This window comes from Tamandua tetradactyla, chromosome 13, assembly GCF_023851605.1.
Source record: "Tamandua tetradactyla isolate mTamTet1 chromosome 13, mTamTet1.pri, whole genome shotgun sequence".
NCBI lineage: Eukaryota > Metazoa > Chordata > Mammalia > Pilosa > Myrmecophagidae > Tamandua > Tamandua tetradactyla.
In genome coordinates, this window is record NC_135339.1 from 31,494,571 (window position 1) to 31,520,710 (window position 26,140).

The 26,140-nt window shown below is 34.2% G+C and overlaps 1 protein-coding gene across 12 annotated transcripts in view; it reads left to right on the forward strand.

Moving 5' to 3' along the window:
* CTNNA3 (catenin alpha 3) overlaps positions 1 to 26,140 on the forward strand; it is a 1,849,311-nt gene that overhangs the window by 1,707,572 nt on the left and 115,599 nt on the right. For 11 of the 12 annotated variants that reach the window (XM_077125140.1, XM_077125142.1, XM_077125146.1 and 8 more), the window contains one exon: positions 12,008 to 12,189. In XM_077125140.1, the coding sequence (XP_076981255.1) occupies positions 12,008 to 12,189 (182 nt within the window). Of the gene's footprint in view, positions 1 to 12,007; positions 12,190 to 23,907; positions 24,192 to 26,140 lie in introns of those variants that run through there. The other variant, XM_077125143.1, reaches the window with a different exon arrangement.

Sequence of the window (26,140 nt, forward strand, 5' to 3'; positions counted from 1 at the left end):
TTCTGTGATTTCTGGTTTATTATGGCCTCAGTCCTTTTTCTTCCTCACTAAAAGTTTTCTAGCAAGGACAAAAAAGATACTTTAATAGTTTCAAACATTTTCTTAGTAGGGGAGTGTTCTAGTTTGCTAGCTGCCAGAATGCAAAAAATATACCAGAAATGGAATGGCTTTTAAAAAGGGGAATTTAATAGGTTGCTAGTTTACAGTTCTAAGGCTGAGAAAATGTCCCAGTTAAAGCAAGTCTATAGAAAATGTCCAATTTAAGGCATCCAGGGAAAGATACCTTGATTCCAGAAGGCCAATGAAGCTCAGTGTTTCTCTATCAAAAAGACACATGGCGAACATGGTCAGGGTTCCTCTCTCATCTGGAAGGGCATAGGGAGAACATCATCATTTGCTAGCTGGCTTCCTGTTTCATGAAGCTCCCCGGGAGACGTTTTCCTTCTTCATCTCCAAAGGTCGCTGGTTGGTGGACTCTGCTTCTCATGGCTATGTCATTCTACTCTGCTCTCTCTGAATCTCCTTGAATCTCCAAAATGTTTCCTCTTTTACAGGGTTCCAGAAACTTATCAAGACCCACCCAAATGGGTGGAGACATGTCATCACCTAATCCAGCTTAACAACCACTCTTGATTAAATCACATCTCCAGGGAGGTGATTTGATTACAGTTTCAAACATACAATATTGAATAGAGATTATTATACCTTTACAAAATGGGATTTTGATTAAAACATGGCTTTTCTAGGGGACATACATCCTTTCAAACCATCACAGGGAGTCCCTTTCTTCTGGGAAATATGCTGCATAGTGTTGGAAGATGAGACTCTGATGGGTTGAAATATATACGACAATACTTAAAGAGTTATTCTCAGAAAATATGCAGTATTTTGTTAAGGAGAAAACACAGGAGAAATGGAGGTTTGAAAGAGAGCTAAGTGAAAATGTGAGAGATTGCTGATTTAAAATAAAGGTAGCCACTAAGAAATAAATTGTGGTATGTCTCGAAGTATTTTTGAGGATTGGAACATACTTTTATATTGGTTTGACTTTTGATTTTGAAATTATTTTAGCATTACAGAAAAGTTGCAAAAATATTACTGAGTCCCATATATCCTTTACTCAGCCTCCTCTGTTAGCATTTTGCATAAACAAGGTCCATTTGTCAAAACTAAGAAATCATAAGTGATGTTATACTACTAATTAAACTTCACATTTCATCAGTGTTTCCATGACTATACTTTTTCTGTTCTAGGATCCTACATTGCAGTTAATGATCAGGTCTCCTTAGTTTCCAATGTACCGTGATGGTTCCTCAGTCTTTCCTTGTCTTTCATGACCTTGAAACTTTTGAACAGTACATGTCAGATGTTTTACAGAATGCCCCTCAATTTGGATTTGTCTCATGCTTGTTTATGATTAAAATCATGCACCTTTGTCAGGAATACCACAGAACCAATATGCATTTCTCGGTGCATCATATTAGGAGGAACAAGATGTCCTTATGTTTCATTTCCAGTGTTGTTAATCTTGACCACTTCATTAAGGTGGAGATTTTTGACTTTCTCCACTGTAAGATCACTGTTATAATTTTCTTTGTAATTAATAAATATCTTGAGGGAAATGCTTTGAGGCTATTCAAACCTCATTTCTTCTCAAATTTGTATCTACTAATTTAATTTTCATCAGTGGATCTTGCCACAACAATTATTACTGTGGAGTTTGCCTAACAGGGTTTACATATTACCCTTCTTTCTTCTGTATTTGCTAATTGGAATTATGACATTTATTTATTTATTCTTTTATTTATTTCTATCACTATGAACTCATGGATATTTATTTTATTCTATGGATTTTAGCCGAATGCTCTTGCTGTTTATTTTGTTGATAAAATTGTCCCATTTTTTATATTGAGCACTTTTTCACATTGGCTCCTGTTCTCCTTTAACACATTCTACCATTTAATTTTTAAGCAGTTCCTTACTTTTTTGGAACCAAAAGAAGTCCCTTTCTTCTGGGAAATATGCTGCATAGTGTTGGAAGATGAGACTCTGATGGGTTGAAATATATACGACAATACTTAAGTGGGTTCCATTAAGGTGCCAGCTATTCCCATGATATTCTCCTTACTCGTGTCCAGTGGCATCTGCCCACTAATGTATTAAAAAAGGTCATGAACTTGTATATTTCTGGCTTTTGTTGTTGTTGTTGTTCTAAAGGTTGGAGTGACACTTTCTCCTGTTCTCTCCATTACATGCAGGAACCAGACATTTTAATTTTAAAGTATTTTTATTTCTTCTTTGTAAAATTCTCGTTACCTCTAAACATTTCCAAATTTTGTCATTCATGCAAATGCCATCTGTGGATGGATTTTTAATTTTCAAAAATGTTGGGTCACCACAATGGAAAAAAGAGCAATCATAGAAAGCTAGTATCAAGTAAAAGTAACGGATCAGTGAGAGGTGAGGGCAGAAATGTGGAGGAAAAAGTAGATAATGGGTATGTAAGTCCTTAGAAAATTTATAGAGATCTTAGGGAGGGTATTTAGAATTCCCATATAATAATTGGTAGAAGCTTAAATTCAGTTCTGTTTAGATTTCAAAATATAGAAACTCCAGCTTAAAAATGGGTCTTATATTGCAAGTTGACAAAAACATGGAAGAATACTCAATATTAAAGTCATAAAGAAATAGTATTTTTTGAATTTCCAAATTTATATGAAAATCTATTTTATAAAAACCTGGCAATTGGTAAAAACATTTTATATAAATATATTTAGTTATATTATTCAAAAATACAACTTTTCCCTCTTCTGGGCCACTACATATCTATATTCAATTGATATTGATATATGAGAATAGACTTTACATCTTCTTTGCTATGTGTATGTGCATACAAATATTATCCTTGGTTTTAAACAAAGGAGCCATGATTACCATGTTTATATGGCTCATTTGTCATGATACTATGGTAAATCAGAATAATAGAAGCATATATTTAAACATAATATGCAAACAAACAAGTGTCATCAATATTTGGAATTCTATGCCATATTTCTCAGATTTTTATTTTATCATGAAAAGTGTTAGAAAAATGGAATGATGCATTCAAATTCTTATAAAATCTTGGGAGATAAATCTGTTAATAATATTATATTGGTTATATACCTTAATTATTACACATTTAACATATGTGTAAATTTGATGCAATTATATCCATTAAGAAAGTAAAATTAAGCAGAAACTATGCAAAGGAAAAGTAAAATCATAGAAGACAGTCTCAGATTATATCTATTAAAGTGATATTTATGTACTTTTTCAGAATTTTATCTCAAACAAAATATTTTAATTAGTTAAAAGTCAACATTAGTCATGGGGCTATTGAACATATATGAAAACCTTATTTAGTAAAACACAACTTCCTGGAATCCATATAAAGCAAGCTACTTTGGATTATGAGGTTTTCTTTGTTAAGACATGTTCCTTGTGGCACCAAAGTTTCCATTTTTAAAACTTAGCTTACTGGAACCAGCTTTCAAATTGTATCTGGTGCATTCATACCTTACCAACCAAAGTGATATAGATATAATTTTATCCTTTCCGCACAGGGAAATTACAAACTCTTCAGAGCAGGAATAATGCCATATAAGTGTAGTACAGAATAGAAACTCAGTAGATGCTGGGTGATGATGTTGCAGAGAACCCTTTGTCAGTATTATGACCAAACATCATTGTACTATGCTGTAATACAGCTTGATAGAATGGTGTCCTATTATGAGCTTCAAAGTCTATGCATTATCTGAATATCCCTCATTATCTAAATTCACTGTCTCCTCTGTGATAGATTTCTTTCTGCTTACTTCTGATCAGACCAGCAGATCTCCTGCCCACTTCTAATTAACTATATACTGGGTAATGGAATTCAGGTAAATAAATTCACATTAGTTGTGTGCAAAGTAAAAACAAATAGGTTTGTATTCACCCTTGTGAATAAGATGAACTGAATTCTGGGCTTGTTTGAGTTGCTCCAAGTCTATATATTTGTTTAAGTTTTTATTTGTTTTATATAGCTTAGTTTTAAAATTTAAGTTTCTATGTTGTGACTGTTGACAGAATAAAAAGACAAAAGCATCTCACTATCCTGGAATGATGGTCCAGAGAAATCACAGTGTAAATGAATTGAAATTAGTCTAAATCCTTACAACATTTAGATTTTAAAAATCAAATACATGAGAGACTATTTAGATATACCTTAGCTACCGTTCATTTTTTTTAATGGGTATTTCAGTTGGGCGTTCAATGTAAGTAAATAATGTGCATTCATGTTATAAATATGCAACGCCATTTTGAGCTTTTAAACATTTAAACAGTATTCTAAAGAAAGACTGTAATTTGCTTTTTTTGTTTTTGGCTTAGCAGAATTCATCTAGACTATTTCACTTAACTCTGGAAGTCATTTTATAGCAGTACCAATAATTGAGTCAGTACTGAAAACACTCTGATGCTGAGCACCTGGGTAATACGTCTTTGGGAGAAGAGTATGGCATTTAACAGTTTTTCCTTAAAGAAATAAGTGAAGAAACAAAAGAATGGGAAAAGCACTGTTACTAGCATCTGATTATTTTCAAATAGCTGAAGATTATCTTATGGAAAACAGATTAAAAACTCACCTTTCAGTTTTAGAGTGAAGAATAAGGACTAGCATATAGGCGTAATAGAGAAAGGATGTAAAGAATTGTCTAAAAATTCCTCTGCCAAAAAAATGTGATAGAGTGCCTCAGAAGGTAATGCAATGCCTGTTAATGAAAGCCAGAGGTAAGGGATCATAGGGGAAAAGGTCTGATAACCCAAGTAGACTCATAAACTAGTTGTACCTTATCAGGTTGCTACGGTCCTGGCCTCACTTTGTTAGTAACAGACTCAGTTGTCTTCTTGCCCCTGGAGTCAGTTGGCCTTTGAAAGATAGACTATATTAACCAAACTCAAGATTGTGAGATGTAATTCTAAATATAGCTTCTTTTTTAAATCTTTAAGGAGATCAGAATATTCATGTAAACTTGTTAAAATATATTCTTCCCTGTAAGATGAGTTTATTTTGGAAGCAACTTATAATCACCCACCTGTTTTGGTGAAGAAGGAATCAGAGAAAAGATAGTAAAGTCTTAGTCTTAATCCTATGGCTAAAACATGCATTGCAGCAACATATATGGCTACTATGCTAGGGTTAAATCTGTCAAACAGATTGGGATATTCCTGTAATTTTTAGACATGGAAAATCTTCTTCCACCAGAGCACTTTTTTGAATTTCCACGAAGAGCAACACCTTTGAAATAAGAACCTTTATTTTTAGAAAAAGACTTATGTTACAGCCACATTTATTTAAATTTTAACACTATTATATATGCTAAGGATAGTGAATGAAATTGTTTCCTATGGGTCTTCAACCACACTTACTTATGTGAGAATTATTTTTTGTAGGTTGTGAGTCTTATCCATTATATTTTTATGTTTACTGGTGTAATTTACATAGGATACTTCATCTTTTAGCCCCAGAAAACCAAACTTTGAGTCTTCAGGTATGTCCAAGTAGAGGTTATAGAATCATTGGCCAGGGATATTGTAGATGGAATAATATTTTGCATTAAGAAACTAGAGTATAAATGGCCTATAAAATCCCTTATACCTCTTTAAAACCAGAACTTAGAAAATATTATTTGTTTTACAATTTTCATTATGAAAATATGCCTTCAAGTTTAATCACTAGTTCAATAAACATCCATAATAACATGAACAAGATTTAAGAGTTTTAACGTACTATCAGAGCCTTTTTGCTTTTATATTCTGAACAATTTCAAAATAAGTTGCAACATCATAGAATTTGATGCCTAAATATTTCAGCAGGCATCTTTGAAATAATGGATATTTTCTTATATAACCACAATATTATCATCACACCTAAGAAAATCAATGGTAATTTCCTAATATCACTGAATTACCCAGTTATGCTCAAATTTCCCTAGTTGTCTCCCAAGTGTTTTCTGTAGCTTTTATCTTTTCCTAGAATTAGATTCCAAACTGGGTTCACAAATAAAATATGACTTTTTTTTCAAGACTGAAATTAACCCTAGTACAGAAAACCATATTGCAAATGAAACCATAAATAAGGAGATATGATGTAAAAAACATTGGAGAGAATCCCTTTCATTTTAGCAGATGTGCATATGTCCTCTACAAGCCTCCTTTCCATGGTTGTGAAATGTGGATAATAATAGTATCTACCTTGTCATATTATTATATTGTAAAGAGATGATTTCTTAAAAGTGCTTAGCATAGTGACTGGCGTATGCTAAGTAAGGGCAAATGTTAGCTACCATGATTATTATTAACTTTGGAATAGAGACAATCAGGTAAGTCTGATCATTTTATACTAACTCTTGCTGTCTGCCCAGCCCCTGAAGCTTATGAACTTTTTAAATAAAATGAGATCATTTTACACCCGATAAGGACTAGGGTTTTAAGAGCATTATCTTTTGAAAGTTGAGGAAATGGAGAGCTCATTAAAGCTAATAGAGTTATAAATTTTGTTTAAAGGTCCATATTTAAAAAGTGTAGAAATGGATAGCACTCCTTAAACTCCAGTTCTAATCCCTGAATATCATTTTAAAATATTATAGAAAACTGTTTATAATGGATTCTCAGGAATATCTTTGAACTCACAATTTGATATACTTAAATATCAGTGTGTGAACCTTTTTCATGAATTTGTTCTCCAAATTTTAATTAGGTTGAATTTTTGTGGCAGCACTTCAGAATTCCTAAATTGCATCAAAATGTTCTGCTGTTTATAATGTTGAAGTATTAAAAAGCACACCCATTTCCCTAATGTCTCTATGCTTATTTGGGGAAAAAAATGCAAACATATAAATACCTCTATTAAATTAAATAAACTCTGGAGGCAATTTCACAAATCCTCCTTTTAGATTTTTTTCTCCATTATGTCATACATGATGCATGTATTTTAAAGTGTATAAAACATTTTATTGAGAATCTTGAGTTCTAACCACCCGCCCATATGAGTGATGTAAATTGATTAGAAATTCCCTAACCATTTATAAGCATGAAAAAATTAGTAATTATAGCTCACTTATTAATAAAAGAGTGTTTCCATGTTTCATCCAGTTTTATGGATAAGGAAAGTAACAGAGTTATGTGACTTGCTTAAGAATTAAGTTTCCATGAAAAAAGTTATAGCTGATGAAAGAAAAACAATTTTGTGGAAAGAGAACTTTTAATGTAGACACATGAATTTAAGCCCCAACTTTGCCACTAACTCAGTGGATAATATTTTCAAGTGACTCCCTTTCTCAGATGCTCATTCTCTTTATTTGTAAAATAAGTGACTTGGATTCTGGGGTTTCTGAGAATAAGAGAATTATAATGACCTTATTATTTCTACTAGATGTATTTCTTATAGAAAATGTTAAAATATTTCATTCCCCTTCTGCCTAAACTCTGTGAAGTAGGATAGATGAATATTTTAACTACCGTCCCCTATAATGTTGTGGAAATTCTTGGAGGCCAGGTTAAGGCATTTACATACATTGATCAAAAGTACAGTGTACTAACTTATCCTATGGGTTATTGTTTACCTGTAAAACTCTGATTCTCACAAAACCCCTATATAAGTTTATCATCATTTCATATATGATGAAACTTGGGTTTGGGATGGTTAAGTATGTGACATGTCTAGAACTTGGCTGAGTTGGAATTAAATGGAGACTGTATGGCCACATTTCCCGTGCTATTCCTGTTATAACACTGTTTTCTTTTCATCTTTTTTTAAGGGATAATGGGAATCATCAAAGGTTTTTGAGAGAAAAAATGTTAACATATCAATATTTTAAGAATTTTAATTATTAATAATGAGCATAATGAAAAAAGTAGATAGAAGGTAGGACGATCATTTGGGCTATTAATCAAGTCTTGAAGGAATAATAAAGACCTAAGGTTGAAAATGGACAGGAAAAGTACATAAGAGAAATCATGTTGAGTTCTTTGTAGAGGTAGGACTTTGGGAATGTGTGTAAATGTGGGTTCCAAAGAAAATGTAAAATCAGTATTACAGAATTTTGAGCTTATAAGCCTGTTCTTTGCTATTGCTTTAAGTTTTGACTATTTCTGTAAACAACAAGCGCAAGCAAACATACATTTATCATGTGTTATGTGCCAAGCTCTGTTTTGTACAAAGACTCTCTGCTTTAAGGGCACTTACGTACTATGGGAAGGAGAAGAAAACAAACTACTATCTATGCCTATAGATCTCTATAGATAGATCGGATGTCACCACTGTTGTCCTTAAAGATAATTCTGCATTCAAAGACTTTTTCTCTAGTAAGTGAGAAAAGATATCCATGTATACAAATGATTATGCAGGAAAGTACACTGTGAATGTCTTCAAGAAGAAACGTGTACCATTTTCTGAAATTTTTACAAGAATATTTACATACAGGTGGAAAATAAAAGGGGTAATATTTGTATGAATTTTAAGTGGGAATATGCTAGTTTTAGACCAACAGATATGGGGATAAGGGAAAAAGATCAGAAAAATCATGTCTGGTAAATATCTCAAGGTATCTATCTACCTGTAGCAGCAAATAGTTTAATTTAGCTTGAGACTACAATGAATGAAAGGAAGTAAAATCAAATGAGGTTGAAAAGCTGGTAGGGACAAAAGTTTATGGTGGTTCCTGTAACTTAGTAATTTCTCTTTTAAACATATATTCAAAAGAAATGCGCCCATATGCACCCCAAAAGAAATGTGCAAGATAGTCCTATTCACTATAGCCCAAAATGGAATACTGCCCCAAAGTCCATTAATAGAAGAACAGGTGCATATTTGCATAATAGAATACTAAATGTGTAGATTAATGAGAATAGGCTAGTTGTAACCATATGCAACAGTATTTGTATATCAATATATAAATGTTGAACATAAAAAGCGGACACAAAAGAATACATATAATGATTCCATTTTTATGTTTCCAAAGCAAGCAAGTTTATGGCTTTAGAAAGCAATTACTATCTTGAATATTGTTTTGAAATTTCCATGGTAAATGAAATTCATGGGTTTCCAATAGTAAATAATTTGCAGAAACATGAAAAACATTCAGCAAAGTTGTCTGTCAGTAATTTAAGGCTTCTGCTGGAGTTGTTGCTGTTACCAGTATGAAAAAGAGCCAGAATTCACAAGAGCTTCTAACTTTGCAAACTAACTTTTAACCCTTATCTTATGAGAAATAAACTTCTATTGATTATAATTCATCATGTGAATTGAGATGCTATTCAGAAAATTGGATATAAAGGATGAGATTCTTATCCACAACAGGGTCAGTCTCAATGATATCCAATAATCGACACAGCTGTCTTGCGGCAGGTCAGTAGAAGTTGTGGTTTTTTAAATTTTGTATCTGGAGATATTTAGACTGAAAGTTTAAGGCTCTCCAAAGTAGTATCTGTAATCAAGGTCATTCCAAGGAAGAGAAGCTGGAACACACTTCGTTGGAACACACAAGATCTTCTTGACTAAGTTCAACTTTAAGAAAAACAAAAAATATAATTGTACTGTTAACTATAGTCCATCATTTGCATTAGAGGTTATTTTGTTTTACACTCCTTTTTTTTTTTTTTTTTTAGTTTTTATCCTAGTAACATATATACAACTTAAAAATTCTGCTTCTAACCACATTAAATAATTCAGTGCTCTTACATTCAAGTTATTATGGTACCATCACCATTATCTATTATCAAAACGTTTCCATTACTCAAAACAGAAATTGCGTACCAACTAAGTCTTAAATCCCCATTTTCTAGCCCAATCCCAGCCCCTGGTAGCCTTTCTGTGGATATATGAGGATTTTCTATATATAGGAGTAGGCCATCTGCAAATAGGAAACATTTTTCTTCTTCCTTTCTGATTTAGATGCCTTTTATTTCTTTTTCTTGCCTAATTGCTCTGGCATGAACTTCCAGTACAATGCTGAATAACAGTGGTAGCAGTGGACATACTTGAATTGTTCTGATCTCAGAAGGAAAGATTTCATGTACAGGGATTCAAATGCCCCTTGTACTCCCTGTGAAATAGACTTTCTCTCCCTCCTGGGCACTCTATTTTATGATTTTAATGCAGGTAATCCTTTGCCCCAAATCGTTTTGGCCTATTTTTTTCTTATACTGCTTTGGTTGTCTCCAAGCTGCTTCTGCCTATAGGGCATTTTCTGGAAAAGCAAGCCCCAGACAAGTTTCCTGGTTCTGTCTTTCAGGCTTACACAGGTTAGATTGACACTGACATACAGGCACCCCAGTATACACAGAGGAGTTACTCTGCCCTCTCCGGAACAGGGTTAGGGACCCTCAATGAGAGCACAGTTTGTGGGGGATATAGTGGAAGAGGAGCAAGGTAGGGTGACATACTTTTGCTTATTGCTTTTTAAAGCTGTGTTTTCTTGATTCGGTACTCACCCAGTAACTGCAACCCTTTAACTCTTTTTCTGCAGTTCTAAGAATGATAGTTCTACCATTGTTTGTGAGTTGTTCAGAGGTTCTGTGGGAAAATGGCACCCGGAGCATTTTATGCTTCTATCCATCAATACACATTGCTTACATTTTACTGTATTAGTCCTGAGTCAGAGTTAATTAATCCTGAGATTACATATAACGGGTTATTTTAGACTAGTTTGGGGTTATAATAAATAAATAATAATTCCAGATACTTTATATTGACAGTTTGACTTTTATTTTTGGTTAAATTTTCCATTGACCATTCCTTTAATTTCTTCCATTCATGTATTTAAGCTTTCTTGCTGGTGTATGATTTAATAAAGTATGTTTTTAGCATTCTAATATCCAGAATATTGTAAAGGTTTTTTTGCGGTGATTTATTCTTATTTTTGCCATCTTTGGCTGTCTAGCATCTGGAGATACATAGATATCTTAAGTACACAAATTCCAGTGTGAATAATGGAATAAGTAAATTCCAATTATGTGACTTATCCTCTTCAAAATACTCTTTTTTATTTGAAGAAATGTTATAGGCCCCAGTTTACCAGATTGTAAATGGAAGATGCGGGTTGCATACTGTTCAGAATGTGCTGTGTCTGAAGAATGATACCATGCCAATACAGGCTAAATTTACTGTGTATTGGGAAAACAAAAGCACTCAAAACTCACCATACCTGTTTGGACAAGCTGCCTTATGAAGTCCTCACAATGGCATTTTACTCTTTCCCCACAATATTTTTTACACATGTACATATGTGAATATATTTATATGTACTAAAATGTAAATACACTTATGATTTTTTATATATGTGCTTATCTGTATACATATGATTTATGAATATATGCTGTTACAGTCTACCGGTTTATATTCAGTTTTTATGTAAGGATCTGTCTATTCATCTAGCATTAGCATCATCATCATCATCATTATATATATATTATCCATCTTTCATCATCATCTATACATGTATATATGTACATATTTATCAAGAAATGATTCTGTATTTCACAATAAAAATTTATATTTCCAGATAAATTTTGTTATATTTCAATTCTTTGAGACACTATTAGTATAAATAAATAATGAATATGCTTTTCTAATATTTGTGATGCATTTTATTGACTTTGAAAAAAATGTAAAGTGTTAATACACTAGAAATTTGAGAATTTATACATTTATTTTAAGGATTAGAATTAATTATGTCAGATATCAAATTCTAGCTTGTTATTCTCAAATGTCACAATGATGTTCTAGAGCCAATAATTGTGATTTAGTAGATTTTTCATTTGAAAAATGAAACCTGAAAAGTTTTGATTAAATAAAAAAAACTTATGAAGTGTTTCTGATTTTAAATGAACAGGTTTTAGAGCATCCCATAATGACCACTTCTTCCTTCTGAAATGCTATTAGACATAGTTGAATGATTATAACTCTAATTATCATGTGTTTTAGGCTAAGATGACTCAGTTGCCTGAAGCGGAAAAGGAAAAGATTGCAGAGCAAGTTGCTGATTTCAAGAAAGTTAAGAGTAAGCTGGATGCTGAGATTGAGATATGGGATGACACAAGCAATGATATCATTGTCCTGGCCAAGAAGATGTGTATGATCATGATGGAAATGACAGATTTCACCAGGTAATTATGTGGGAAAGGATTTGTAATATTTATAATGGTTTAAAATATTTGTCATACTAACAAAAACTCAGGTTTCTTGGAGAAGCAAGTGACAAAAATGAAGTTTCATGAGAAAAATATATAGAATTATAAAAGTGTTAGGTATGCAGTTATAGAGGTTTTGGTAAGTAAATATGAGAGAGCCTCTCATAAACAGAAGACAAATAGTTTCTGGAGTACTACTTTATATCCTTTCAACACTCTCCAGTTCTTCGGGAATTTTTTCTGTATATCATCTCAGCATATTACTTTTACCAGGAAGTTGGTAAATCAAGTTTTGATCTCTATGGTAGCTATCTGAATGGTTGGTTTCTATGGCCACATAATTTTCATTATAGTGATTTGTAGTATCATCAAGATTATTAGTGGCAGCATTCCTTTGCACTCAGCAACTAGATACATTAGAAATGATGACAACTTTCTGATATACATGAAGAAATCATATGTTGTATGTATATTCAGGAAGTAATCAAAACATTTCTCAAAGATTTAAACCATCATTTTATTGATCTGGCCAAAAAGCAGTGAAATATATAGTGCTTAATCTACCAGTTACTAACATATACATACTACAATATTTTAAATAATTTAGTCATGATTTACTTATGAAAGCCACAGAGGAAGCATACCCACGAAGCAGACCTACTGAATTTAGGAAATCATATATCACACAAAAATAACTTTCAAATAAAGTAAAATGTAAATGTAATTAAAAGAAACCATAAAAAACGGAAAAACATCCATGAATCTTTCACTGATAGCAAGATGGAGGAAATCTTTCTAAGCATTACAATGAAAATATCATAAAGAAATATTAAATTGAACTACATTAAAATTCTGAACACCAATAGCACATCATAAAATAATAAAATATAGATAACCGGGATAAATATTTGTAACAAAAACGGTAAAAGTGTGACATATATTGATGACAATTAATATATAAAGAATACATAAACATTATAATTTACAAAATAAAAACATCCTTATAGAATAGGAACAAAGGATATGAGCAGATAATGTGCCACTGACTCCTCATAAAAATTAAAACCAATAAATATGTGAAAATATTTCACCTAAAAAATAAGTTAAAATAAGATATATTTTAATTCTATAAAATTGACCAAAACTTGTTTTTTTTTTAAAAAGGGCTTGATACTGGGAATGGTGATGAATGCATAAACCTTAAGAACTTTCATAAAATTTCCAGTCTATATTTATAGCTTTTTTCACTTCAATGAACATATCCTGAGGAAATAATCTGATATGAAGGCAACAATTTTACAGAATTAAGTCAGAATTATTAAAGATAGTAGAAAATTGCAATGATTAAACTAATGATGTCCCACCATATGAAGAAGAGTCTGCAGAAAATAAATTTAAGTTTTAAAATAATATTTAATGAAAAAGGAAAATATGTAACATAGAGAAAAAAAAACTACTCCAAACCAAATTTTGTGATATATTTGTTTTTATAACTATTCTATGGATATACCTCTTTCATTTTTTCTGATTGCAAAGTTCATTGTGGCAGAATTCAGTACTGCCTTTCATCATTCTGAAAGAAGATGCATTCTCCAAAGATTAGTGAAGATTTTGCTACAGATGTCTTTGGAAATAAAGAGAATAAAATTTATAAAACATCACTATTAGCTCTTCATAAAGAATACTTATTAGATATCAGCTTCCATTTCTTTCTTTTAGTGATTGCCATTTGTTTCCAACCCCAGTCCTTAGCTTCCAAATGTGTCCTCTTCTCTTCCATACACAAATAATTCAGCTTTGACCCATATGTCAGTTTCTGCAGGCGAAGGTCCTATGCAGATTTATTTAAGCATACTCTCTGTCTTTGGGGAAAATCCTACTACTGAAAATTCCAAATTAATCTCTGTCTCTCTCTCTTTCCCTCCCTTTTTTTTCTTTCTCCATACTTACGCGAACGCACAGGCACATTATAAATCTACATAATATATATAGATCTGATACAGACATGCATATTTCTATATATATAAGAAACAAAACTTTGGAAAGAATATACACAGTGGTGTTAAACAGTTATTATGTATGGGTAGTTGGATTGTGGGCAATTGGATCACTATTCTTTTTAACCTATAATTCTAAATTTCTGTCATAAATATGTATTAGTATTTTTTTTTTAATAAAGAAAATGGTTTGGGTTTGGCCCTGAGTAGTGGTAGCTGTTGACTGAGTTTAAATCACTCTAAAGTAGCACAAAGAATCGATACATGACTCATGCTTTCCACATTACTGGGGTATAGAGAAACGTGAATTTCTAAGTACCTTTGAGTAGAGAAATATATACCAAATTCCCACAGAGTTCCTGCTGGCATACTGTCATTTCCACAAGCCTATTTGTTTGGAAAGCAGGAATTGAGAGGATTAAAACACTACATGGAAAAGAGAAGGAGGGTGAAAAGATTAACAGATGAAGCACAGAAGAAAATTGGCCACAAAAGAGAACATCTGATAGTAATGCTGAAATACTGAACGCAGGTCAGGACTTGTGGTATTTCATAGCACCAATTAAGAGGAAAGAGCATAAAAATGAGTGGGACTGGAATTGGAAAACCTAGGGAGTCTTCATTATGAAGGAAAAAGAAATAGAGGAGAGGTGACATTGGCAGTGTAACAGTGATTGGAAAGAAAGGTATAAACAGTAAATACTAATGATGCTAGAAAATGAGAGAAAACCACAGTATGCGATAACCTCCTGTTCTATTTTGCTAGCTGCTGGAATGCAATATACCAGGAACAGAATGGCTTTTAAAAAGAGGAATTTAATAAGTTGCACGTTTAAAGTTTTTAGGCCATAGAAATGTCCCAATTAAGGCAAGTCTATAGAAAAGTATATAGAAAAGTCTAAGGCATCCAGGTATCTTGGTTCAGGAATGCCAATGAGGTTCAGGGTTTTTCTCTCAGCTGGAAGGGCACATGAGGAACATTGTGGTGTCTTCTAGTTTCCTCTCCAAGCCTCTTGCTTCATGAAGCTCCCTGGGAGGCATTTCCCTTCTTCATCTCCAAAGGTCGCTGGCTGATGGACTCTGTGGTTCCCTCATCCTTCTGTCGTGGTTCTGCGGCTCCCTCCTCAAAAGGAATTCTTTCCAAAATGTCTCTTCTTTATAGGATTCCAGTAAACTAATTAAGACCCAAATAGAATGGGTGGAGACTTATCCCCATCTAATCAAGTTTAATACCCACAATTGATTGAGTCACATCTCCATGGAGATAGCCTAATCAAATTTCCAACCTATAGTACTGAATAGGGATTAGAAGAAAACGTTCTCCAACATGGCTGATTACGATTAAAATATGGCTTTTATTTTCATAAATCCTTGATAAATCCTTTCAAGCCAGCACACCTCCCTACTTGTCCTTTACCACAATCAAAAAAATACAAATATATTATGTAAGTATATTATGAAGCTATACTTCATAATAATGATATAAGAGGGTGCTTTGGGACTAGAAATCTTGCCTGGAAAGAGAAGTCAGACTACCTGCATTCAAAGCTCCTGCAAGAAGGTGAGAGGCAAAGATGATTCAACATATGATTCTTGAAGTCCTTGAAGGAAAAGAAAAGAAATTATATAACAAGTAATATTTAAAAGTATCTTTTTATGTATGGAAGTTTACTTTCCATACATAAAAGTAAACATAAATGTACATATTAAAAGGTTTTGCCACTGTACTAGTTTGAAAGTATTGTGTACTCCAGAAAAGCCATGTCCTTTAATTCTGATTCAATATTGTAGGGCACAAACCCTTTTGATTAGATAATCTCCATGAAGATTTGTTACGTCCCATTGTGGGTGTGTCCTTTTGTGTTAGATGGAGATATGACTCCACCTCAAGATGTGTCTGGATTAGTTTACTAGAGTCCTTTAAAAGGGGAAACAGTTTGAATAAACCTTAGATTTAGATGCTTTGCTTCAGAGCTGACAGAGACATGTATGTTTAGAGATGCTTGGAGTGCTGATAGGCAACATCTGCTGTCTAGATGCTGAAAACAGCAAGACAGCAAACATCGCCATGTGCCTTCCCATGAGATGCTAAGCAAGCCAGAACTGAGAGTTGTGTCCTGGAGGAAATAAGTGTAGACCTACAAATGCTTAGAGAGGAAACTACTGGTATTAGAAGTAGAAGCAATGAACCAGGAACAAGGAACAGCAAATGCCAGCCACAAGCCTTACCAGATTGGTCTTCCTTGAGCCATGGTGTCTTTCTCTGTATGCCTTAGTTTGGACTTATTTAGAGCCTAAGAATTATAAACTTGTAATTTATTAGATTCTCTTTATAAAAACCATTCTACTTCTGGTATATTACATCTTGGCAGCTTTAGCAAACCAATACAACATGTGCCTAGGTTGGCCTAGAATTTAGAAGAATATCACACTCCCACATATATGTTTTTCTAATATGTAAAAGTTTCTAATATTTTTTACATATTTTATGTAATGCATTTTATACTGTACTGTATATATGTGCACACATATGTAGGTATATTAAGGTGAAACAAATAATGAAAAGCATTCCCTACTTCCACAGAGAGACTCATACCTGTAACCTCATCTGATTTAATTTGTTTTGATTACTTCCATTCCTCTAAACAGTATGTTTTTTAATCTTTAAGACATATTTTATTAACTATTTTTGCTAATAAGAGTTTAGCTCATGTATATGACCATTTATCTTCCTTTCTTCTATCTTTCTAATTTTTGATAGTCTTGTATTTTTGGATCATGTTTTTGTTTTATTATATTTTACAGAATTCTTTTACTAATCATCTGATGTTAGCTATATCTTTTAACTTCCCACTGTGCATGGTAAGGAAACATCCCCCCCCCCCCACCTTTCCTTGTACGTCTTTCTGCTCCCTGCTTTTTATCACTATGATAAGCCAACTTTTTCTCCAAAACACCTCTTTTTATATCATTAAGATCAATAACATTTACATTCTCTTTAGTGTTTCCTTACCATGCACATTTAGAAATATTAGCATTATGTTTTATTGCATAAAGAATGCATATATTTAAAATTTTTCAGGGATTGCTAAACTAATGGGAATAGATATAAAATCTCCAGATCTGTGGATGAAAATAATGTGAAGGATATAAATGAAGAAGTTAGAAAAGAAAATTCAGGGTGAATATAAATAATGCAATCATGTTATAAATAATACTAAATATATCAGTGTTGCTAAAAATGTGAATGAAGTAAACTTTGTTGTTCAACATAATTATAAATATATACACAATGCCCCCCAAATCTATAATTTAACATAGAAACATATAGGAAAGTTTCTCCTAGGAAACATGGAAAGGGGTGGAAATATCTCTCTCTAAAAGAGAAAGGAAATATATAATTAAGTGGAGGAAATTTGAGAGAGTTAATGACTGGCTTCTGTTTTCTGGATGAAGTCATCCTTGAAGTATGACACGGCTTAGGAAGATAGTATGGGAGTAAGAGCTCAAGTAGAAAAAGGGATATGGACATATAAAAGTCAACTAGGAAGAACTAAAAATAAATTGGTGGAGATGCCAGAAATTTAAATCTGGCATATTTATTAGGAGTGAAGTAAATGGATTTTCTCTAAACATGCTCTGAGAAGTCAGGTTGTATTTACCTAAACTTCAAGGCTGGAAATGAATTTTTTTTAGCAGAATTCAAACAGATGAGAGAATTGAAGTTTCTAGAAAGAATGTGTTGAAATAACTGTCTGGGTTCAGGCTGATAAAGAAGGGAAATGAGATTGGGAGGTAGAACTAAAGATGGAAAGGTAACATGATATCACTTGACAGGTGGTGAGGAGACAGACCTCAATTAATGTCTTATTGTTGACCTACTTTGAATCTGGTGGAAAGGATGCTGCTAAGTCAGTGACTTTGAGGATATTGTGATCTGTAGATAAGATGTTAAAAGAGGAATCTCAATTCCATAGAGCCATAACTTACTGCTAAGTAAATACATTTCATGTTTTGAAAAGCTTAACAGTCCAACATTCACACAATTTATAGGTGTCACTACCAAATACACAACAAATAATGGGGATATTTTGTCTTTAAACTGAAGTGAAGAAGTGTAGCAAAATTGAATTTTGGCCTCTGGTACTTTCACTTGAACTGCATCCAGATTCAGCTAAGTTTTTGTCCATAAAAACTGTGATAGGGGTGTGAGGGTAGTTCAGTGGTAGAATTCTCACCTCAATGCAGGAGACTTGGGTTCGATTTCCAGCCCATGCACTCCCAAACAAACAAACAAAGAAACCAACAAAAACAAACTAACAAAAAAATTCAACAAATGGTTCTGCAATAATAGGATACTCACATGGAAATAGAATGAAATGTGACCCCACCGAATGGCATACCAAAAAAAAAAACCTGTGATAAATCTCCAGTTGTTTTAAAATGGATAAAACTTTGTTCTCTACTTCTCCTTTTACTCACAATTTTGTTTTGAGTGTTTCTCAGACACTGTAATGCTTTTTCTGAGGGTTAAGTTTAACAGTTATATATAGTCAATTCCTTAGTTTCAGGCATGTCACATTTATTTTACTGTAGGCATTTCTGCTTGTTTGTCACAGGCAACTACAAGAATGGGCCCCTATCTGGTAGTGGAATATTTATCAGTAAATTGTTGTCCTACTGAGTGTTGCTAAGCTCTGTCCTGTAACTAAAGATGATAGAGATTTTAAAATAGCTAATTAAAATATAATAAAAACAAGAATAAAAAAATATCTTCTAAAGGGCCACAATTTTTTAAATAGTAAGATTAATAATTGTTAAACTTTGATGAATGCTTACTACATACCATTACCATGATAGTTAAATATATTTTCTCATTTTTATTATCAAGGACATTCCAATGATTATCATTTCCTCTATTTTATATTTTAAAAAGACAAGATTCATAGAGGTCAGATAAATTGCCAAAGGATACACACATAAATTGAGTTTGAATTTGAATCAGTCCAGCTCTAGAACATCAGCACCTACTCATGGTATGACATATCTTTACCTTTGTATTAAATACAGAAGAACAAGATCCCATCCTTTCCCTCAAGGGAGAAACAAAATGATATATGAAAATGACAGTCATTGTATAGTATGGTGTAAACTTCTAGTTGTAAATACTGTAGGGACACAGAACAGAGTGGGTATAAGATACAGTAAGCCTAGAACAAAGTGTTAACCAGTGAAGTTTGTATTAGACCTTGAATGAGACTTGGAGTTGGATTGTAGCGGGGAATGGCCTAAGTGAGAAAACCTACAGGGTGGAGGCCAGGAGGTGGGGATGAGTCATACTCATTTTAGAGATTCCAAGAAAATTATGTAAATACCAAGGTCTTGAAGGAAGTGACAGATATTAGAAGGTCCTAGAAAATAGACTGGAGTGTTTATTTTTAGAAAGTAGGAAATAGCAAGCTATTCAAGGATTGTGATCATATTGGTGGCATGATGAAAAGGAAAACAAATCTAAGAAACATGTGCAAGAAGGGTGGCAGGCACCACTAGCAAAGACTACATTCTAGAGGGTCTGGCCCAGTTGGGAGACCCACATAATTGGAAATTCTCATATAGGCTAATGCGGTTTGGCCCAACCGCTAAGCTATCGGGGACCCTCTACTCCTCAGCTTCTCAGTGCTTGCTAGACGACACTGCCGCACGCAGAAAAGGGGCTCGAGCCGGGGGTCTGGGTCCAAGGGGCGCGCGCAGGAGACCTCGCTGCGGGTCTAAAGGACTGGAGGCCGAGTCAATTAAGGCATGAAGCGAGGTAGCTTTATTGTTGGTAGACGCTTATGCCAGGGCCGCCAGTAGCTAAAGACCACGAGGCTTGACGAGCCCTGGATTATATACAGTTTGAGGAGAGGCGGAGTTAGGGCGTGGCCTCCAGGGGAGGGTAGCCAATCACACAGGGAGAACGGATGAGTGACTGTGACCATAGAGATGCTGTTCCTGAGTGTACCCGTAGCAGAGGATGTTGGGTAGGTGGAGGACTAAGGAGAAGGCCAATAGGGTTAAAGAGACAAGGCTGCATCATCACTAGTCGCTGGTGAGGCTTGTAATTCAGAGGCTTAGAAGAACCGGACGTGCCAAAATGGCGAGGGAGGGAGAGAAAGAGACTAAGCCACCAGGCCAAGAATAAAATTATGCCACAGGCTAATTACTATTAGAAACTAGATGCAGCCAGTTTTAAGCCTGCATGCTCCATTCCACTGCCCCTTGTATGTCAACCATTTAGTACTTTTCTTCCAGACTAAACTGGAGATATGAAGCAGGTTCTACTAAGTTCACAGTTACAAATTCAGCAAGACACCTTTGTCAATTCCTTCTGTGATGCATTCATTCCAAGGCAGAAAACGCAGGCTTTGTGCTTTTAAAACATTATTTACCTTTGGTGGAGGACTAGCTAAACTTTCACATCAGCTGCCTTATATTAACACTGAGTTTGTGGCATCTTCTAGCAACTCAGGATTTGTTTTATTCAGCCTTTCTAGGATCAGACTTAAAGACTTAAGACTTACTAGAGGAAAGCAAATCTCTCCCCTTGCACCAATTAGTTTCTCTTTGAAATTTCTGCCAGGAATGTAAAGAAGGCTCTGAAGCAAAAAAAAAAGGAGATATCTCTACGTATGCTATTAAGTTCTTACACATGCAATCACTGGGGTAAAATTTACCCCATTCCTCATATAAATCTAGAGAACCCCAATTCAAATGCTCTCAATGTTGCTCTCTTCAGATAAAAATCTCAAGAGTTTTGCTGGGGTGAGAAAAAGTTCAGTAATGTGGAGTAGAGGAGGGAATCAATTTCACTCAGTACTCCTTATTTTAGTCCCTTCCTTCACCCCCAATTCTACCAGTACATGGAGCATTCTGTGTAACATCAACTTGATTTCCTCAGAGTTGGTTTGGATTCTTGCTTTCTCACATCTTGTCATCTGCTTTCTAGTTTCCTAATATTTCTTATTGTTATCTATTCCTATCATTAGTTTTAGTAGGACTTGGAGAAGGAGCACATGTCAATCTTTCTTCTTAAAATGGAAGCTCAGTATGATTTATTAGGGTTGTGAATGTTTCCTCTTTATGACATTAAGAGATTAAATCATGTATTGATGTTTTCTTTATGAATTATGCATTTCTTTCTCTCCCATCAGGTGAATTCTATTTAAATATTACCTTGACTATGAACTTAAATGGCGTCTACATTTCAGTGATTTACCTGATACTTAAAAGCATCTAGTTATTTTTGTCTATTTGAATAGGAGATGGGCACTTGGAAAACTTTCCAATTATTTAATTACTTTTTCCCTAAAATGCATTCATTTTTGGGAAAAGTCATGGGGAAAATGGCACAGAAATGCCAACTCCTCCTCCAGTAAGAAACACAATTCCATCATATGCATTTTTGTTTAAAATTCAGATTTCTAAGGTAATATTAATCATTAATATTAATAAACATAGCATTACAATATTTAAAATAACCTAGAGATAAATGATGGTGTGCCGTAACTGATATTTTATTAACTATTTATTTAAAATATATAAGGGTGATATCTCTACCTTCATGAAAATTTGTATTTTAACAATGCTATTGTCAAATTTTACTTGAAAAAAATGACATATTAAATTGACAAAATGTGTAGGCTTTTCTAAAATTTCTATTAGTTCATTTACTGAGATCTACTGTATAGCAGGCACTACCCTTGCTTTTAAAGATATATCGATACTTACAGTGGAATATTTTGAGCAAGGGCAGTTAAGATAGAATGGAAAAAGAGGCGAGGAAAACCAGAAAAGTAGCAAAGCAGAGAAAGGTGAAAGAAAAAGACTTAAAGAAAAAATAACCAGTAAGGGTGATGAAGTGAAAGGCAGAAATTTAGCTCTGAGAGGGAATAGAGAATATTTCCAGGAGTCATGTAAATCTTTAGAGATTCCAAAGATTTTTTTTTTTTTTTACTAGGGTCTACTTATACCCAGTGTGGTAGATTCAGTTGTCAGCTTGGTGAGGTGAAGGTGCCTAGTTCTGTTGCTGTGGACATGAGCCAATGGTACGTGAACATCATCTGTTGCTCATTACATCTGCAGTCAACTAGGAGGCATGCCTGCTGCAATGAATGACGTTTGAGTTAATTGGCTGGTGCTTAAATGAGAGAGTTCAACATAGCACAGCTCAGCATACCTCCTCTCAGCACTCACAGCTCAGCCTAGGCCTTTGGAGATTCAGAAAGAAATCACCCCGGGGAAAGTTGTTGGAACCCAGAGGCCTGGAGAGAAGGCCAACAGAGACCATCCTGTGCCTTCCCATGTAAGAAAGAACTTCAGATGAAAGTTAGCTGCCTTTCCTCTGAAGGACTAACAAAATAAACTCTCCTTTTATTAAAAGTCAATCTGTCTCTGGTGTGTTGCATTCTGGCAGCTAGCAAACTAGAACACCCAGGAATCTGATACTGTGACAGATGTTGAATGAAGGGTTTTATTCTATTAAGTCATTAACTAGGCAATAGAAGGATGCGAAGACTCTTCATTATCAGATTACCTACATTTTTAATTGTATGAGAATGCTGTACTGAAGGAGACTTTGGAGAGAAACAGTTGCCCAAAATGGGTATATTTGTCTGCCAAATAAGTATGGATGTTGATTTCCCTTATCAAATTAGGACTGATTCTTTCCTGATATTTTGAAATTTTGACATTTGATATTTGAAATTTTAAAATTCTGTTATTTTATTTGTAAGATATCATTGATTTAAAAATGTTCATAATCTACTTGTTAAAAGACTTCAATTTTCTAGTAATAGATTGTGCTGGTTTAAAATTGTTATGTACCCTAGGAAAAAAAATGTTTCTTTCCTAATCCAATCTTGTGGGGGCAGAATTATTGTTTAGGATTGAAACTTTGATTGTACTGCTTCCATGGAGATGTGACTTCACCCATTCAAGGTGGTTCTTTGATTAGTTTACTGGAGTCCTTTAAAAGGGGAAACATTTTGGTGGGGAGGACCAAATCTAGAGGCCTAGCCCCTGATCTTGCATTTGCCCCTATGAACTTTATCCCTGCAAAGGGTAGGCTAAACCTACTTAAAGTTAGGCTGAAGAATCACCCCCAAATAACTTCTTTTGTTGCTCAGATGTGGCCTCTCTCTCTCTAAGTTGATGCAGCAAGCGAACTCACTGCCATTCCTCCCTGTGTGGAACATGACTCCCAGGAGTATAAATCTCCCTGGCAACATGGGACAGAAACCCTGAGACGAACTGGGACTCAGCATAAAGGGATTGAGAAAACCTTCTTGACCAACCAGGGAAGAGAGAAATGAGATAAAATAAAGTGTCAGTGGCTGAGAGATTTCAAACAGAGTCAAGAGGTTATCCTGGAGGTTATTCTTATGCATTATATAGATATCCCTTTTTAGTTTATGGTGTATTAGAGTGACTAGAGGAAACTACCTGAAACTGTAGAGCTGTGTTCCAGTAGCCATGTTTCTTGATGACGATTGTAAAATGATATGGCATTTTCAGTGTGACTGTGTGATTTTGAAAACCTTGTGTCTGATGCTGCTTTTATCCAGGATATGGACTGGATAAAAGTCCATCATTCATCAGTAGAGATTACTGATTACTGATTTCTCTCACTGAAATCTTAATCTCTGTTTCCCTCAAACAGAGATTGCCATACAAAACATCAACCCTGTTTCAGTCCCACCACTGCTTTCTTCTGTCCTCTGCTTGGGCTTCAGATTATGAATTTCACCCATACTCCCTCACCTAAAATGTGAGTACCACGAGGTGTGGTAGAGGAAGGGAGCCTCAGAGAGATCATAAATTCCTGCTACTCTGGCATGTGGTTCACATGTCTTTTTTACCTTGAAAGAATAGACAGAAAGAGAAAGAGAAATCTTCTCTTCAGATAAAGTTCTCATTTATTTCCTCTGAGTCAGTAGCTTCTGTTTGGTTGTCTACAGCGATTACAATATTTGTCTCTTCCTGCCCCTCACTTAACTTGGATTAAGTGTTTACCACGGGAGGCAATCTTTGGTATTTGCCTTTTGTGACCATATTTCCTAGTTGTGGGTGAGAATGTATCTCAGTACCCCTACATTAACTGTTACACAGTCTTTAGCCAGGTCCTTCATATATGGTCATGCCAAAAATGGCACTGATCAATTGTATATAACTATTTAAATGTTGGTTATCATTATCATTGTAATTATCGTGACACTTAAAACATGAGGCTGCCTGTCATTGTTCATATAATGGCAGAGAGGCTGTGTAGTTATTTTACTTTCTCCATTGGAGCTCTCTCTTTGCTTTCAAATTACTATATTTGTTAGACTGTTTTTATTGTAAACATAGCACTCACATCACAGATGCCAATTCCTGATATTTTTATGGGCTTTGGATATTTTTGTCTTTCCATAATAACAGAAGGAAAAAAGAAAAAAGGCAACTCAGGTCACTATTCTGAAGTCCAAACATTCAGAGCTTTGAATGAAATATTCTTGGCAATTAAACATTTCAGAAGAGAGAACTTAACTTTGAGTTTTCTTTGGGAAAACACTATGAGTCTTCCCCTCCCCATGCATACGCACACTAAGTTCCACCATTATACGCAGATAACATTTCCTTATGTCCCACAGGGAAATTCTAACATTTCAGGAAGGGATTCTATCAAATTTCTGATCTGAGGAAATTGCTGGTCTGTAGCAATAACAGAAATAAAAATGGAAGAAAATGATCTGTAGGAATAAGTACATTAAATATATTCCTTTGTCCATTTACCATTAAAATCTTTTGTGTTTCTCACAATTTACCCAAATATGTAGGGAATTTATTCTAAAACTGTCTAAAACTTTGTATTTGGAACCTACAAAATGTTATTAAAATTCACCAATATATCATAATCTTGAAAAAAGGCTGAATTAATTCTAAGATAATTCATGACAAGTTTTGACTTTTCAGTATAAGTAGACATTAAAACTACCTGGAAAATTATTTTCTAAGAAGTAAATAGTTTGAAGAAATAACAAAATAAAGAGTGATAAAAAGACTGCAAAGTGGAGGGAAAAGTCAGAGTCCCAGAATTGCTTGTTGTGTATTCCTTCATTCATGTATGCATTTTTAAAACTATGTACTAGGTTCTGTTCTTAAAAAAACAAACAAAATCCTGGTGGTGCAATGGTGGCTCAGTGGCAGAATTCTCACTGCCATGCCAAAGACCGAGGTTCATTTCCCATTGCCTACCCATGTTAAAAAGAAAAATCCTGACTTTGATTCAACCTCTGCCCTCAAGGACTTGTAGAAATTAGGGGAGAAATAACTGTAGGAAATAGGAGCCCAGAAAAGGAAATGGGCAGATGTCTCTTAGGAATTATGAAGATGTCAAAGAGGAAGAACTATTTGAGCTCAATCTGGAAGATGAGTACCCTTTTCGCAGATGGGGAAGTAGAGGAAGGGTGCCCCAAAGAAGGAATATGGAATGAACAGCATGGGTAACAGGAAAAAAAAAAAAAAAAAAAAGCAAGAGATAGCATCGCTGAAGGGTTTGAAATGGAAATGTCATCTTATATCATCTCTTATATAACATGTCAAGCATGTTAAGATGACTAACATATTATACATAGGAAATAGGAAAACAAATGGTGCTGCTTTTAATGGGACTATGAATGTAGGAGAAAGGTAGTTTTGAGACTTTGACTGTAGATATTTTGGATGTGAGATAAAACAGGCAAGTGGAAATGTCTATTTCCTGTTAGGGGAATTAGTTTTAAGGAGAATACTGGGTGCAGATCAAAATTTGGAAATTATTCCCAGAGAGATAATTGTTTAAACTGTGAGAGTCTATGAGCATCTTAAGGTAGTCTGTATGTAGAGAGAAGAAAAGAAAGCTGTATCCTAGG